Source organism: Centropristis striata, chromosome 20 (genome assembly GCF_030273125.1).
Source record: "Centropristis striata isolate RG_2023a ecotype Rhode Island chromosome 20, C.striata_1.0, whole genome shotgun sequence".
In the NCBI taxonomy this organism is placed as follows: domain Eukaryota; kingdom Metazoa; phylum Chordata; class Actinopteri; order Perciformes; family Serranidae; genus Centropristis; species Centropristis striata.
The window spans coordinates 30206933-30225405 of NC_081536.1; the positions used below are offsets into that span (position 1 = coordinate 30206933).

The following is an 18473-nucleotide window of genomic DNA, read 5'->3' on the forward strand; positions in this document are numbered from 1 at the left end:
GAAATAAAAAAATAAAAAGTCATAATTATGAGATTATGAGATTGAAATTATGAGAAAAAATCATAATGAGATAAAAAGTCAAAACTGAGAGAGAAAGTTGAAATTACGAGGAAAAAGTTGAAAATATGTGATTAAAAAGTCGAAATTTAGATAAAAATTGAAATTATGAGATGAAAAGTCAAAATTATAAGAAATTATGCACACTGTCCCAAAATGTACACAACATTGCTTGTTTTAAATAAAAGTAATATAAATCCACAAAAAATACAAAGTAGAAATTATGAGATAAAAAGTAGAAATTATGAGTCCAGTCCAGTTATGTTTTCTACTTACTGCAATGAAAATGAAACGGATGCGAGGAGTGTAGGCGGAGGAGAAGACATGACGTCATATTCGTGATAGTAAAAGTATAAAGTTACATAAAATGGAAATACTCCATAAAAGTACAAGTACTTCAAAATTGCATTTAAGTATAGTACTTTAGTAAATGTACTTTTACTGCTGTCACCAACGTCGCAGCTCCAGGTAAACTGCGCATGCGTTGTACTCCCGATAATATGACCCCGTGTCTTCTCCTCCTGCTACCCTCCTTGTACAGAAACAGGAAACGAGTCGTCCGTGGGCCGTCTGCGGTTGTTCTTTTATTCCTAGGTGGGTGAGGCAAGAGGCATGACCCGCCCCCGAGCCTTCATCCAATCAGAGTGATGAGCAGGGAGCATTAGCTGCCAGCTATGTGAACTCAATGACACCTTTGACAAACTTTATTAAAATAAATGTTAAATAACTTGGAACAACTAAAGGTACATTTGTTAAGACAAATATAATGATAACGACAAAAGTATTTCATAAGAGTTTAATTCAAGAGCTGATATCCAGACATTTTCCATGGTTTTCTTGACAATAACCAAAATCATTATTAAGAAAGCCATGGAAAATTATATCAGCTCTTAAATTCAACTCTTGTGAGCTTTTTTTGTTGTTATAATTATTTGTCCAAGCAAATGTACCTTTAGTTGCACCAGGCATTAAAATGAACAAGAAATTGAAGAAAGCAATGGTCTAATAATTTTTTCCATTACTGTATATACAGACACCGGGGAGGGGGATAATATTTCGAGAAAAAAAATGGCAAATATACAAGAAAAAAGTAGCAGATTAATGAGATTAGAGACAAATCTGTTACCTTTTTCTCGTAGATTTGCCACTTTTAATCACATACATCTGCAGACGTGTGAACAACTTAGTTATGTCTTAAATCATCAATGAAAAATCATTTTTTTAAATTGGAAATCTGTTCAAGAACTGTCGGAAATTAAAAAAATTGACGATAATGCCTGTTTTTATAGTGATGTATTTTTGGCGATTACTTAAAGAAAACACATATTTCAAAGGGTCAAATAGGTCTAAAGGTACAAAAAGATTTTAAAGCTGTCATTTATGAAGCCAATGGGTTCAGTAAAAACATTGTATAAGTTTAAATGTTCCAACAATGGACATTTCTGCAGAAATCCCCCTTTTTATATAACCCCAGCTGTCACGCTCCTGTCTGTCCTGCACTCTGATTGGCTGAACAGCTATCGCGGATCAGCCAATGGGAGGCGGCGGGGGGGCGGGACATGCCTTCACCCACCTAGACCTTCTATTTGAGAAATATCTGTGTGACCGTCACCGAGTGGAAACATGGCGGCGCACAGGCTCTCACCATCACTGAACAAGCTGCTGTTTGCTGCAAAGGTGAGTTATTAAACATGTCGACAGCTGTGTGTCTGCAGCGAATGATGACTGGACAGTTTAATGCATAACCTGTTTATAATAAGAGACAAACCAGCAGAGAGATAACACACACGTGAATATCTCTGAGATCAGAATAGACACTAAAAAACAAAGTTTGTTGCCAAAACGTGACAAGTAAACAGTTGAAATAGTTGTCTGTGTGACAGCGGCAGAGCAACATGTTCCGTTATGCTGCAGTTTAACATTTAGACTTTGTTTTTGTCTGTCTGTTTGTTTAACATTTGTAATTACCTTTACTTGCCTTAGCAACCTCACTGAACAGCTGAAAAATACAACTTTTCGACCAAAGCAATTGAATCAGCATGTCCCACGATACGATTTTATCCCCGATACTTGAGTCACGATACGATATTATTGCGATTTTAAGCATTTTGCGATATGATGAGTATTGAGATACAATATATTGTGATTTAACTGTTTTAACTGCATTTTGTGTCCTCAAAATTCAATTCAATCATGATTTGTTTTGTCCAATAAGAGAAAATTCTCAGTCTATTCATCTCACTTCAGTCTTTTTATTATTGTTTTTCTTGTATGTACTGTTTTTGTTTATGTTTTTTGTATGTCATGTTATATGTCTTTTTAGGGACCCCAGGAAGACTAGCAGTCGCCAAGGCGTCAGCTAATGGGGATCCATTCAATAAACAAATAAACAAATTTCTCCACAATGAGAATCAAACCCACAGACTGACCAACAAAGTATTCAGTGAAACTGAACTGAACTAATATCAAACATGTATGGATGACAACAACTGTTTTATCAAACTTTCAAAAACAACAAGCTTCACTGCTCTCAATGTTTCTTGAATGAAACATAAAAAATAACCAAACTTTGCAGCATTATTTCAACAACTTCCCGACATGATATCCTGCACATGGTGCCTATAGATTCCTTAGATCTTCTAGTACAGGGGTCGGCAACATTTACTAACAAAAGAGCCATTTTTGGACAAAAAAATGCAAATGAGAGGCTTGACACTGAAGAAATATCTCAGGAGATTTGGAATTGAAGCTAGAAACTCAAATGTAGAACTGAAGTTTTATAAATGTAGTGGTAAAGGCACTGGGCCGTCGACTCTCGTAAGCTACGATGCACATTTTAGTGCAATTAAAATGTTATAACATTTGTTTTAATGCCGTTTATAAGCTACACATTTTTACAATTGAAGAATACAGATTGCTTTGGGCCTACACCAATGATAAATTAAAATGTAAAGAAATAACCGTTTCATTTCGTCTAATTTTTTCCGTCAGAGCCACAGGGAGTTACTGCAGTAAAGTGAACGCAAAATATCAATACTTGGCGGTCATGAATTGATATAATATTGCCACAAAAAATATTGTGATAGTATGCTTTATCAGTTTTTTCCCCCACCTCTAATGTGTGAGGGGCTTAGGATGCTTGAACTTGAAACAAAACAAAAAATCTCACTGTAAATTTGGATTAATTTTCATTTCTCAGACAAGGTTTAAGGATTTGGTTTAAGGTTTTGGGATGTGCAAAAACTGACGAAACTTTGCAGCCTTGATAAAACTACGTAGTATTTTGTTGTGATGAGCCACGATATACTGACATGGTGCCCCATTGGAAAAAATAACAATGAATGAAATGCGATGGTAGCCTAATGTTGTGTATCTGTCTGTTTGCAGTATGCATCATGTCAGCCCAGATGCTGTGCAGTTCACTCCAACGCTCAATACTCCACCGTCTACAACTCCAGCGAAAAGGTAATGCATAGCTCTCCTCTCTATTTATTTTATTTATTGTTGTTTGCACTCAGAAGAAACATACAATCATAAAGAAAGAAAAGACAGTACAAGAAACAGATAAAATGTGCAGGAAAGATCAAAAAGCCCAAAGTGCTTATAGTGACCTTCCCTCTTAAACCTATAAATAACTATACTTAAATTACATAGCTAAATGAAAATACAAACAAAACAATGACACAAAGGTGCCTGCCTCCCTGTTTGACTGAGGAGCTGTAGAAATGTGATTTATGTATCATTGATAAGAAGAAGAAGGTGTGATTTCTAAAACAAATGCCATACTCGGATCCCTAAATCCAGAAAAGTTGGGATGTGTCTAAAACCTGAATAAAACAGAATTCAACCATTTGCTTTGCATCATTTTGACATGTATTCTATTGAAAATTATACAAAGTTAATATATTCTATGTTCACACTCTGAATTCTGTTTCTATTTTACATCTTACTTTAACTGTTTTGGACTTGGGTCGTAGGTGAAGAAAGTCCTTGTTGTGTCAATGATAAACTGCTAATATTTCTGTTGTTTTCCTTCCACAGACCTTTGATAAGGTCCTGATTGCAAACAGAGGAGAGATTGCTTGCAGGGTAAGACCGGCTGACAACCAGAGATCTGAATTAAATCTAAAACAAACTGTTGTTCAATTACTGTTGAACTCACTTGAAAACTCAGCGGTGCAGAATCTTTTTCAGCACTTTTAGCCACAAACATTTTGTAAAATTTTGTACATTTGCAACACGTACTGTAGCAATTAGTAACCATAATGTAATCCTCAATATTTGACTTAGACTATAAAGTGAAGAATCAGTGTTAATGTGTGTTTTTTTTATTCACCAGGTGATTAAGACCTGTAAGAAGATGGGCATCCAGACTGTAGCTGTGCACAGTGATGTCGACTCCAGCGCTGTAAGTCTCCATCCAGTGATGAAAATGAGTATTGAGACAAAAGGTTTCCCCCAGCCCACATTCTTTATTTAGCCTGTTGCTTCCTTTAGTCCTATTATCAGAGATTAAAACTCATTTGAACCAGCCACTGAGTTAAACCTGAGAGAATAGAGATATATATACTCTTTTTTTTTCTGTGAAATGACAACAATTGTATGTCGTGAAATAAAAACACGTTCTTAAAACTTAAAATCACCCGACTGTCGTGGTACAACGACAACATTACAACATTACAACTTATTGCCCAAAATGTCTAAAACAGAAGGGACTGAAGCTAGACCTTTTGTTTTGCAACCTTGTGTTATAAAATGATAATAAAATTTGAACCATAAAAAAAGGGGATAACAGGGATTATAAATGCCAAATCCAATTTGCATTACAGTGTTTTTCACACGAGTCCACTTCAGACTGTCATTTCAAGCCGTGATATTTACACCAGGAACAGTGTGAACTGGTGGAGCATTATGTGTGCGACCAACACTCCAGTAATCACTCAATCAATCAATCAGACTTTATTTGTAGAACATTTTTCATACAAGAGAAATGTTATACAGGCTCTCTGGTCCCCACACATCTCCTCTTTACATACAAGGCTGCCTCCCAATTCAGAACTGAGAATTTTTTCTCTTATTTTACAAAACAATTCTTGATTGAATTTGATTGTGTGTGTCTGTAGGTTCATGTGAAGATGGCTGACGAGGCGGTGTGTGTCGGCCCCGCCCCCACCAGTAAGAGCTACCTGAACATGGACGCCATCATGGACGCCATCAGACTGACTGGAGCTCAAGCTGTAAGCATTTACATATAGGTCTTATTATCACATAGTCCCACTGAGTCCCATTCAACTGGTCAGATGGTGATACTTTATCTCTTAGTTTATAGAATCAGAATTATAGTTTTGTGTTTGAAAACCTTTGAGACAAATCCTGTTGTGTCCTTGTACAGGTTCATCCTGGCTACGGCTTTCTGTCTGAAAACAAAGAGTTTGCAAAGCGACTGGTGAGTAATTCATACACATATTTTCTCTTAACACTTTACTGTTGTGATGGGATTTTTAATTTTTTTATTTAACTTTTATTTTACCAGGAAGTCCCTTGAGATTGCATCTCTCTTTCGAGGCAGACCTGGCCAAGATTGGTTGCCAGTTACAGATTAAAATGACAGTGACAAAACACGGGAACATTTAGTAAAAACAGCAAAAAAGAAAAATAGGCAATACGCACATTATACATACAGAAAAGTACTGAATCCAGCTCAGGTAAAACAAGTGCACTTTTCAGTAACATGGACTGTTTGAATTGCTTTAAATTTTCCCAGGGATACTAGGTTTGTACAAGATGTAGCATGCATATAGAGAACATAATCCTGTATCCTGTACAAGTTTTTTCCTGGCTAACATAGTTAAGCGAACCTTATTTCGATAATAAAATCCTGACCTTGGTTTCAGCTTTACAAGGTTCTCTATATGGGTTTTGTAAGACAAATTCTCATCAAGCCAAATACCCAGATACTTAAATGATGACACTTTTTCAATTTCACCTCCACTTTGAGTGTAGAGATTTACATCATTTTTTGCTTTTCAGCACTTTGTTCTCCTTATAGTGTTGTTTTTATTACTAGTACCATATGGTAGATTGATGGTAGATTGTTATTATTGTTTTGTTGCTAGGCAGCAGAGGATGTGGCGTTCATCGGCCCAGACACCCACGCCATCCAGGCCATGGGAGACAAAATAGAGAGCAAGCTGATCGCTAAGGCTGCTAAAGTCAACACCATCCCGGGATTTGATGGAGTCGTCAAGGTAACTTTTAAAGGGTTCACAGAGTCACGGTATAATGAAAAAAAAAAAGCCAGTTCATGCTCTGGTTCATCATCAGTAACCATGAACTCTCTCTGTATCTCTGTCTCAGAACGCTGACGACGCTGTGAAGATCGCACAGGAAATCGGTGAGTCATTGATAGAGTTCCCAAACGTCCTGGAAAACACCTGGAAAACACCTGGAAAATGAGAGAAAAAGCTGCCTCAGACACAGCAGTGTAAGCCAATATTGATTTATCTTTTCTTTGTTTCCAGGTTACCCAGTTATGATCAAAGCGTCTGCAGGAGGAGGAGGGAAAGGAATGAGGATCGCCTGGAACGACGAAGAGACGAGGTGTTTTATTTCTCTCTTCATGTTACAGCCAAAACATCAACGTTATTAATGAAAACAACTAGGGCCGGGACTTTAACGCGTTAATTAAGGTTAATTAATTACATAAAAATGAACGTGTTAAAAAAATTGACGCATTTTAATCACACTTATTTTTGCACCGCGGAACGTTTCTCACTGGATGAGTTTCAGGCGGGCCGATTATACTGGAGCACCAACTAGCGTTCATGAGTTGAGACAACAACAAACCACAGTGAACATGAAGGAAGAAGCTGATGAGACCTTTGGTTGGCCCCGTGGATGATGGGACATTTAGTTACTAAAAACCAACGGATGGAAGCGTGGATAAGAGCATGGTTGTGTTGCTATGCAACAAGGAATTCACATATCACCGCAGCACATCAAGCCTCAAGTATCACCTCAATGCTAAACATATAGCAGCTAGCGGCTAGTGTGGTAGCTAGCGTGGACTGAAGTTGGAGTGAAATTAATTTGATTTTTTTTAAACCAGCTGTTGGTAAATCAACAAAGTCTGTTATGGCCTCTGAAGCAACAGAGAGATGTTTTCTAATAGTCAGGGTTTCCAATGTTCTGAATGTACTGAACCAAAGTATTCTAGTTTACAGAAGGTCTACCTACCTATAGGCTACCTGAATTTATGAAATGTACTATATTTCTAAATATGCTATTGCTTCACTTAATGGAAAAAATTGCACTGGTCTGTTGGACAATTTTTTTGTTGCTTAAGCTTATGTATTCAGTCATTATTCAATGGTATACTAAAAATCCATGTGAAAAAAAATTACTTCTCACTGTTCTCAGGTCAAATATTTATATGCAATTAAAATGCGATTAATTTCGATTAATTAATTACAAAGCCTCTAATTAATTAGATTTTTCTTTTTTATCGAGTCCCGGCCCTACAATTATTTGTCAACAATTATTGATCGCCACCTTGCCACTTGTGTCCTGTAACAGGGAAGGTTTCCGGTTCTCGTCCCAGGAGGCAGCGTCCAGCTTCGGAGACGACCGGCTGCTCATCGAGAAGTTCATAGACAACCCCAGACACATCGAGATACAGGTGGGACACGCTGAGGTCATTCAGTGTTGACAGTTTGTCAATTTGGGTGTGATTGGGACATACAATTTTAATTATGTCAGATGTAATTCACTAAAAAACAGCCCTGTTGCCTCTCCTGAACCATAGAGAACCAGAGAATACTGTGTGCTTGTTGCAGGTTCTGGCTGATAAACACGGTAACGCTCTGTGGCTCAATGAGAGGGAGTGCTCCATCCAGAGGAGGAACCAGAAGGTGGTGGAAGAAGCTCCCAGGTTGGTGTTGGACCGTCTTGTTTTCTGCACAAAAATATCAGAAAAAAGCTGCAAAAAATCAGCAAAACTCTACGATCTACAGCAACGTAGTTAGAACGGAGTTGGAGCCTTGTAGTACATTAGTGCTAAATTTAAAATAAATTACACCTTTTACCTTTTGCCACAGTGATTGTTCAACAGTTTTATTTTTCTTTGTAAAGAATAGTGGTCACAAGATCACAATACAATGTTATATGGATTTTTTGTTATATCAGAATATTTATCGTATTGTCTGCCACGACGAATTTTGATTCAATGAGAATATGGATTGAAACTTGAGAATATATTAAAGGTTTTAATCTATATTCTCAAACTTTTAATCTATATTCTCAGACTTTTGATATTTATTCTCAAACTTTTAATCTATATTCGCAGATGTTTAATTAATATATATATATATATATATATATATATATATATATGTGTGTGTGTACCTTTAGTTGTACAGGTGTAGTAGTTGTACCAGACATTAAAATGAACAACAAACTGGAGAAAACAATGGGTGGTCTAATAATGACTATCTAAATTTTTTATATATATAAAAATAGATACAAATCAAAGGTACATTTTTATGATGATGAAATGTATTGATGTACCATATGTTTTTTTAAATTAAAATTAAATAAAAAAACAACTCTCCACCTCTACCTCATACATTGTAGCAGCATATCCAGCTGTGCAAAGCTCAGCACCAAAGAGATGAGCTTGAGTTTTTATTCTGGAACTGTAGAAGTAGTTTAGTTTAACCTGAGCTGACTGTGGTGTCGTGTCTCCTCTCAGTACCTTCCTGGACCCGGTGACGCGGCGGGCGATGGGGGAGCAGGCGGTGCAGCTGGCCAAGGCCGTGCAGTACTCCTCCGCCGGCACCGTGGAGTTCCTGGTGGACTCTAAGAAGAACTTTTACTTCCTGGAGATGAACACGAGGCTACAGGTCAGTGTGCAGTATGCTTCCTCCTAACATTTTTAACTTATCTTCTCTATCATATGCTGGTTTATTAAAACTTATTCTGGTACGGTGGTATTGATATTTGAATGCACAGTCAATCTTCTGTCTTTAACCTTTGACCCCAGGTGGAGCATCCGATCACAGAGTGCATCACCGGCCTGGACCTGGTGGAGCAGATGATCAGGGTTGCCAAGGGTTACAAACTGAAGCACAAACAGGAAGATATACCCATAAATGGCTGGGCCATCGAGAGCAGAGTCTACGCTGAGGTGTGTGTGTGTGTGTGTGTCTGTGTGTCTGTGTGTCTGTGTGTGTCTCGGTGTGTGTGTGTGTGTGTCTGTGTCTGTGTGTGTCTCTGTGTGTGTGTGTGTGTGTGTGTGTGTGTGTGTGTCTCGGTGTGTGTGTGTGTGTGTGTGTGTGTGTCTCGGTGTGTGTGTGTGTGTGTGTGTGTGTCTCGGTGTGTGTGTGTGTGTGTGTGTGTCTCGGTGTGTGTGTGTGTCTCGGTGTGTGTGTGTGTGTGTGTGTCTCTGTGTGTGTGTCTGTGTGTGTGTGTCTGTGTGTGTCTCTGTGTGTCTGTGTGTGTGTGTGTGTGTGTCTGTGTGTGTCATTGATGTAATTCTACAGCTGTTGTGAGTAAAACCTGATAATAACTCTGTTTTCCATCTGTTCAGGATCCGTACAAGTCTTTTGGTCTTCCCTCCATCGGAAGGTTGTCTCAGTACCAAGAGCCCATCAACCTCAGCAACGTGAGTGAGACTGTTTCGTTTAGTTCCCGTTTATTTCGGTCAATACATGTCATTAATAGAGAAGTAAGAAACCAGAAAAAAACATTGATCAAAGTAAACAATAAGTAAACAGAGAAAGAAAATTGATAAAAGACATTTGGACCGAAAAGGCGTAGGCTACCCTGTTACAACAAGTTATTTAAAAAATTTAAAATGTACAGTCTGTTATTTATTAATAGAAGAAATAAGACCGTGTGAGACTGTCAGTGTGTTTACATGCACAGTTTTATCGAGCTATGCTTAATATTCGATTTTGGTGGATACATACATGTTGTTGAAAATCAAATTCCAATCCCATTATCTGGGTGTCTTAATCAGAGTTGGAGAACTCCGACATTAGTCGGACTAACACGTTTACATGCACTTCAGTTGTCCAGTTGTAGTCGGTAGGGGTGTGCATTGGTACTTCCCTCACAATTCGATCCGATTACGATTCACCAGGTAGCGATTCGATTCAATTCGATTCTACGATGCATTGCGATGCAACACAATTATACTGCACACAACAAGGGACATTTTTCGTCAGTCATGGGGCAATACAAGCAGTCAGATAGGCCTAATAACAATAGATTTTATTGCCTATATTTTGAAAAGATGACAAAATGAACCTCCTGCCTGAGTTCATCTAAAAGTAAGGAAAGAGAAATGCCTCCTCCTGCCATAAAAAAGGAACCTGCTGAGGTGAAATTTACATCAGCTAAATGTCGAGCCCTTTGTCCCTGAGGTAGGGAAGACGTTAGCGCTATCCCACCTAGCTAGCTATCGCTAGTTTTTATGACGCAAAAATGTAACGTTAAGGAGTCGACTTTAAATAGGCAAATACAATGGTAATTACCTATCAATAGTACTTTCTATAAAAACATAAATGTTAAGTTCTGTCAAATACTACCACATACTTCAGTGACAACATATCAAAACAGCTTGTCGCTAGCTTACCTGTGCTGCGCATCAACACATGGCTCATTTGAATATTCAAATGAGCCATGTGTTGATGCGCACATGTCTCGAAGGAAGGGGAGTGGGTCGGGTTAGCGTTGTGTTTACTGGAACTTTGACAGCGGCGCAAAGGCCACCTTGGCCGTAAATTGCACATTTTTTCACAGGGCATCAAGGCCAGAGTGTGAAATTCCCACCCTGTCCCCCACAACTTTCCACTGGAGGCCAGGAAATAAACATAATCGATTATGGCACTTTGCCGCATCGATGCTGAATCGTGCATGCCCCGCATTGCGATGCATCGCTGAATCGATTATTGTTGACACCACTAGTAGTCGGATTAAGGCAATAATTTGTTTTTTTTTCAAGTTCCCGTAAACGTACTGAGTGTGAGACTGTGTGGGTTGTTATCTAAACTTTCGTACCGAGAGAGAGAAAAGGAGAGATGGGGATTCATAGCTTCACCTGTTTGTTTGTTTGTTTGTTTGTTTCTTTCCTGCCAATAAAAACATTTTCACCTCTGCCTCTTTTATCTGTCAGGTCCGTGTGGACAGCGGCATCACGGAGGGAAGTGACATCAGCATTTACTACGACCCCATGATCTCTAAGGTGAGTGATGTGTTAAATATGTTATGGTTTATTACATAGTGTGATCCTTATTTTTTTGTTTTTGCACTAATTCCCTCTGGTGTCTGTCTGTAGCTGGTAACATATGGAGCTACTCGAGCTGAAGCTCTGTCCAGGATGGAGGACGCTCTGGATAACTACGTTATTAGAGGTACAGCAGCAGGTTTCCATAGTGACATACAGACACGTTTGAAATGGATTTCAGCCTTTCAGGTTGGTGATCTTGTCTCCAGGTGTGACCCACAACATTCCCCTCCTGAGGGAGATCATCACCCACCCTCGCTTCATCTCCGGAGACATCACCACCAACTTCCTGCCGGAGGTTTACCCCGACGGCTTCAAGGGTCACCAGCTGGAGGCGGAGAAACGCCGCGAGCTGCTGGCCTCGGCCGTGGCGCTCTACATCACGGCTCAGCTCCGCTCACACAACGTCCTGGGGAACCTGAGGTAAGGAGGCCAGGGAAGCACTATTTGTAAGATGTAGACGGCAGCTGCTTTAGAAGAAGAGATACAGAAGAATAATTCACTACAGGCCTTTAATACGGCTCAACTCGAGCTCCAGCAGGAGCAGAGCTTCATTGACACTAGAGTTGGGGGAAAAACAATTCATATATGTTGTTAGTGTGGCTCCGTCTATTTTTACTTTAAAACGCACGCTTCAATTATGGAGCCTGAGGATGTAGTTGACGCGTGTCTTAAGCCGAAAAAATCCCACAGTTTCTTTCTTATGGTTTATTGAAAACCTTTTGTTTGAGCATGACAAACAATAAGCTGCAGCAATCCAAAAAATAATAATAATTATGAGCACGGTCAAAAACTAGTGTGCTCTCCTCGTCTCCATAATCTTAATTAAAACAAAGTTCGCAATTATGATGTTGCACACGTCTCAGCCAATAAGAAGAGTGCAATTACTACTAACCAATAGGCATTCCTACAACCTCAATAAAGAACTATGAATCAAATCTGAATTATTTATCAGCTTCTCCGCAATATACAAAATGGCTCTAACATATGTAGTATCGCGATATTTTGCTTGGCAATATTATATCGATTCATGTCCACAAAGTATCAATATTTATTTAGTGTTATTTTTTAGTCTTTAGCTGGCTCACTTTTAGGAATATACTGGAGATAATAAAAAAATGTTTAAAATCGCAAAAATATCGTATCGTGACTCAAGTATCCGGATACAGCTCTATAAAATACATTAGTAAATACCCCCACTTGTGAATTTTGGAGTTTTTACGTGTCCTTTTATGTGTGTGTCTGTGTCTGTGTGTGTGTGTGTGTGTGTGTGTGTGTGTGTGTGTGTGTGTGTGTGTGTGTGTGTGTGTGTGTGTGTGTGTGTGTGTGTGTTCTTATAGTTCCTACATAGTGAGGACCGGAACACGTTTTTGACCAACAGAGTAAGGACATTTCGGCCGGTCCTCACTTCTTTTAAGGCTTGTTTGAGAGTTCAGACTTTGTTTTAGGGTTCAGGTTACAATTAGGTTTATGTTAGGGTTAGGGTTGGCTATTTATCTGTGATGGTGAAGGTTAGGTTAAGGCGCTAGGGAATTAACTATTCCAATGAGGGCCCTCACAAAAATAGAAGTACAAGAGTGTGTATGTATTTTTGCATCATTGCATGTCTTCAGATGTTTTTGTATGTGTGATATTTATGAACAAACATTTTTATTGTGTGGCTAATTTACCTTCAACAAACCGGCTTGATGCTGTTGTTTTTTAAAGGTGTGTGTGTCTCTCTGTGTGTTCAGGATTTCTTCCTCTCCTGTGGCTTGTAGCCGCTGGGAGCTGGTTGTGGAGCTGGAGGACGGATCTCATCCTGTCGAGGTCACCAAGTCAGGAAATGTTTATACAGTGAGTATTTGATTTTGCATCCACATACGGAATGATATATAATACTTTATTTAAACTCGTAAGGCACCGAGGGTTCCCTCATATACAGTGACGACGAGAACATTTACAAACAGAAATACCAATTCAAATACAGGTAAGAGACAAGATAAATAGATGAGGAAAAATGCTATTTTAAAATGACCAAAGCTGAAAACAGTTGCAGAAAAGTCTGCAATGAAGCTTCGAAATTGACAAAATGTTCTGGGCATATAGTGTAAATTGAAGATCGTTCCAGGTTGCGGGGCATTAAAACAAAATTCTGATATGTATATGTATATTTTCTCCATCTGTGCCTTTTCGTTCTTGTTCTTTTTCTTTCTTTCTCTCTTTCTAAGTATACTGTAAAATGAATGACTTCATAACAAAAAGTTTAAAAAAAACAATAACAAAAGCCCACGTTCAGTCAGCACATTATTAACCGATTATTTGATTGTGTCAAATAGTGTGTATGGTTCCAATCAAGTAGTCTTGTTAAGTACGGAGGTACTTTTCTGGTAATGGCCTTAAAGACAAACATGTACCAATGTTTGATCAAGGAAATATATTAGTTAATTAAAACACCATCAACTTTATCAAATCCAAAGCTTGTACTCCAGTCATGCGGGGAATATGTAACTATAGGAGGTAAATGTGTCTTTGTAATGAGTCTGAGCCATTGGGACACTTATAATTAATAAAACAATGTGTGTTTGTAGGTGGAGGTGGATGGAGGGAAGGTGGAGGTGAGTGGACAGTGGAACCTGGCCTCCCCACTGCTGCCGCTCACCATCAACGGCACCAACAGGGTGCTGCAGGTACAGTAACACACACACACACACACACACACACACACACAGGCTCAGCTTGTATAATATATAATATATTTATTGCATATTCACTACAGATGTCTCTTTTGTTTTAGTGTCTGTCCAGAGATGCTTCAGGAAGAATCGTCCTGCAGTACCTGGGCACTTCGGTAAGGTTCACAATCTGCCTTGACCCTGGCCCAACGAAATATTCCTAGAAAAAAGTTGCAAATCTAGGAGACAAAAGTATCAGATTTATGAGATTAAAAGTGGCAAATCTAACAGAAAAAGTAGCAGATTTATGAGATCTAAAGTGGTAAATCTAGAAGAAAAAAGTTGCAGATTTATGAGATTCAAAGTGGTAAATCTACAGGGAAAAAAATTGCAGATTTGAGATTAAAAGTGGCAAATCTAGGAGAAAAAAGATTTATGAGATTAAAAGTGGCAAATCTAGGAGAAAAACGTAGATTTATGAGATTAAAAGCGGAAAATCTCTGAGAAAAAAGCCACAGATTTATGAGACTAAAAGTGGCAAATCTACAAGAAAAAAGTGACAGATTTGAGATTAATAGTGGCAAATCTATGAGAAAAAAATTAGATGATATTAAAAGTGGCAAATCTAGGAGGAAAATGACAAATCTAATAAATCTGCTACATTTTTATCGGAGATTTGCCACTTTTTTCTAGATATATATATATACTAAGTCTTTGATTATATTGCAGTACACGACACCACCTTCCTGTTTGTCTCATTCTGTGTCTTTTCCTGATGCAGTTTAAGGTCCGTGTTCTGTCCAAGTTGGCTGCAGAGTTCAACTCCTACATGCCAGAAAAAGTTCCCGAAGACACCAGCAGCATCCTGAAATCACCGATGCCGGGCACAGTGGTGGCCGTGTCCGTCAAGCCTGGAGACACAGTAAGTCATCACAGCATGTCGGGGTTAACAACATACCTGTAGGACAGATCTACGGCAGTTATTTCACCTGCTGGCTAATCTTTAACCCCTTAACTACCTAGACGTTACAGCAGAGACTCAACAAACTGATGTCCCTGGTTTCAGACTACTATGTGTCCATATCTCTGTCTAGGGATTGGTTTTGTTAGGATTTTGACAATCCTACTATCTAGACTTTACTAATAAAGATGGCGAATCCAAGTTGGCTGCCATATAAAATCTATGAGAACCAATATGTCTTCCAAACCACTTAGAAGGTCGATCTTGGTGTCAAAATATACTTTTTTTGCATAAAGGAATCCTTTAAAGCTATTGAGAATATCACTAGATGATTATTTTGATTAAACAGATATGTTCATTTTAACCATGTATTTATATAATTTCCACTCAGTTCCCTAGCGGTCACACATATATTAATATAGGTCATAAATAGTGCATGTATTCTGGAAAATGAGAAATGTCTGTGTGTGTGTGTGTGCAGGTTTCAGAGGGCCAGGAGATCTGTGTGATCGAAGCCATGAAGATGCAGAACAGTTTGACTGCTGTCAAGCAAGCAAAGGTAACAAAAAACAGTGATAGTTAATTTGACTTGTGGAAACCTGCAGAGAGAGAGTTAATCCACATCATAGCTTTTTTTTTTAACTTGACCTCACTGAATAAAATGACCTGTTTTTGACTTTTTTTGATTTTTTAGATCTTTACAACCACAAACTAGAGACCTAGAGCATTCAGAGGATGGATGTCTTTACTGGGTTTACTGACAATAAGTCTTTGTATTTCAGGAGTTTACAGAACAGAATTGCTGGTCAAACAAGTCACTAAAAAAGAGGAATTTCTTGCAGAAATCTCCAAATGTTAAAAGTTTTTTTTTAACCAAATCACAGCCTGGATTTTCTATAGTGTGTGATTTATGAGATTAAAGTGGCAAATCTACGAGAAAAAAGTCGCAGATTTAAATGTCAAAAGTTTTTTAAACCAAATCACAGCCTGGATTTTCTATAGTGTTCCTCCAAAAAGTGTTTGATATCAATTAAGTCAGATGTAGGTGAAAAAAATCAGTACAATGAAAGTAGAATATAATAATGTATAATATTTTTTTAGAGCTTGCATTTTAAGAGAATTTTTTGCAGTCAGCAGTACAAGTGTGCATACATTTGAAGCGGCCCTGAGGGTTAAATGTTGATGTTATTGTGTCCTCCAGGTGAAGAGTGTCCACTGTAAGCCGGGGGAGACGGTGGGAGAGGGAGACCTGCTGGTAGAGCTCGAATAACAACCCGACCTTTGACCTTTGATGTGTGACATCAGCACCAGGACGAGCCTTACCCTCTCTGTGTCCACGGAGGAAGATCCACAACCAGACGGACAATAACGGAACAGAAGCATCGTTTATCAGCCGGTGGTCCGTCTGTCTGTCTGACTCCAGAGTGTATATTTTAGTTTCCCTGATGGCGACACAGAGACTCATTCATGTAGTTTGTTTTAATGCAATTACCTTGGGAAAAATGGTTATAAATCTTTCCATTATTGCAATAAATAATGTTCCTATTTCTTACTAACTTTAATGTCTCGCCTTGCTGATAGTTTTGGTTCATGTGTGGTTTAAGTTTTGAAATGTCTGGTGTGAGTCCATTAAAATGGACATGGGACTTTTATAACTTTTAACCCTCAGATAAAAAAAAAAGTAGCAGATTTATTAGATTTGCCATTTTCTCCTAGATTTGCCACTTTTAATCTCATAAATCTGCTACTTTTTTCTCCTAGATTTGCTTGATTTAGAATATATTAAACAACCTGAGTGGGTCCATTCTGCAGAATGAGTACTTTTACTTTTGATACTTAAAGTCCATTTTGATGCTGATACTTTTGTACTTTTACTTCAGTAAGTTTTGATTTCAGGACTTTTACTTGTAGTGGAGTAATTTCACAGTGTGGTATTAGTACTTTTACTGCAGTAAGGGATCTGAATACTTCTTCCACCTCTGCAGATTATTGATAAAGTTTAAAAGAAAAACCCTTTCTTCATCCCCGTGTGGTCAGGCTACATGGATACTCCTTTAAGGATGCTGTTCTAGAACAAACGCGTCATGCAAGTGGCCTCAATCTGAAAATATTCTTGGATCAGAAAACCAGTGTTGACTGTGAACCGAGGTTACAGTGTAACTAGAAGGTATTCACATTATCTTTCCACTGGTTACATATTCCATACACAGGGTCCTTCTAAAGGTCAACCCGTGAGGACACAGTGCAGCTCATAAGTTGCAAACAAATGATTCACAATGTGCCAAGAAATATGCCTACATTTATATATAATTATTTTGTAAACTGTGGTTTCATCTTCATCCAAATCAGTTGATGAGCTGACAGCTTCTCACTCACTTAAACCTCTCAAGTCCAGGAGATTTTGGTCCAAATGTGTCAACTTCCTCTGCATTAATTTCTGTCTCTGTTCAGCATCTTTCAGTCTGTCCTTACATCACATGCATGGCTCCTTTTTCTCCACACAAAACAAGGCTATCAGTCAGATTTTTCATTTTATTTTAAGCTGCCAGAAACCCAAAATACATACAAAAGACACAGGTTTCTATGGAAATGTACCATTTTTTTTAACCATTTATACACACAAAAAACAGCAGAAAAAATAATAAATAATAAAACTACGAAACAGTCTAGTTGCATATAAATTAAAAATAGTAATAGTTTTCATTGTAGAAAGAAAATTCACAATTTAAAAATGGTCTAGAAACATAAATGTCACACTGTGAAAGCTCCTATGATTGAACTTTCAACTAACTTTCTCAGCTTGTCTACATATCAGATATAAATAAAGTTATTACTGTAAAGAAAATGTGTATTTTCAATAAATAGATGGACTCCAGAGGGTTAATGTGGCTGAATGGTAATAAAGGCACTGGAGAAATCAGAGAGTGAGCACGCTGCAGCAGATAAATGACAGCATCACCCACCCCAACATGAGGCTGGTGAGCAAACTGAAGTGGGTCCAGCACAGGTTGCACCATTGATCTCAGATGGGACAGAACCAGTCTCTCTAGTGTCTTCATCAGTGGTGGAAGAAGTATTCAGATTCTTTACTTCAGTGTACTGTGAAATCACTCCACTACAAGTAAATGTCCTGCATTCAAAACTCACTGAAGTAAAAGTACAAAAGTATCAACATCAAAATGTACTTAAAGTATCAAAAAGAGGAAAACCTGCAATACTGAATGATGAAATTAATTTATTGCAAAGATATAGAATATAAAAGCTTAGTCGGGTCACTTTAGACCATGTTGTGCATCAAAGGATTAAGAAACGGTCAATCTATGGGACTGTTATTTTGGAAAAACAAGCGTTGTTGAGTTCCCCGGTTAAGATACATTGACATTATAGTGCTTTTATTTTGAAAATGTAGGTCCATCCATTGATTCCTGTTGCATACCATAACCCTTAACCCATAAGAACCCGTGGTGACACTTTAAATCTTCTAGAATCTCCCATATACTAATCTGAAAAATAA

General features: G+C 38.2%; 1 protein-coding gene across 1 annotated transcript; it reads left to right on the plus strand.

Moving 5' to 3' along the window:
- Positions 1-1622: 1622 nt before the first annotated feature.
- pcca (propionyl-CoA carboxylase subunit alpha) lies at positions 1623-16511 on the plus strand. Its single transcript, XM_059359290.1, has 23 exons — positions 1623-1734; positions 3445-3522; positions 4099-4146; positions 4397-4465; positions 5181-5294; positions 5450-5503; positions 6174-6305; positions 6415-6451; positions 6579-6657; positions 7633-7735; positions 7893-7987; positions 8807-8957; positions 9098-9241; positions 9644-9718; positions 11234-11302; positions 11396-11471; positions 11554-11767; positions 13078-13180; positions 13915-14013; positions 14121-14174; positions 14780-14920; positions 15441-15518; positions 16161-16511. Exons 1-23 carry the CDS (start codon positions 1681-1683, stop codon positions 16227-16229), a joined length of 2136 nt encoding a protein of 711 aa, XP_059215273.1. The 5' UTR covers positions 1623-1680; the 3' UTR covers positions 16230-16511.
- The last annotated feature ends 1962 nt before the right edge of the window (positions 16512-18473 follow it).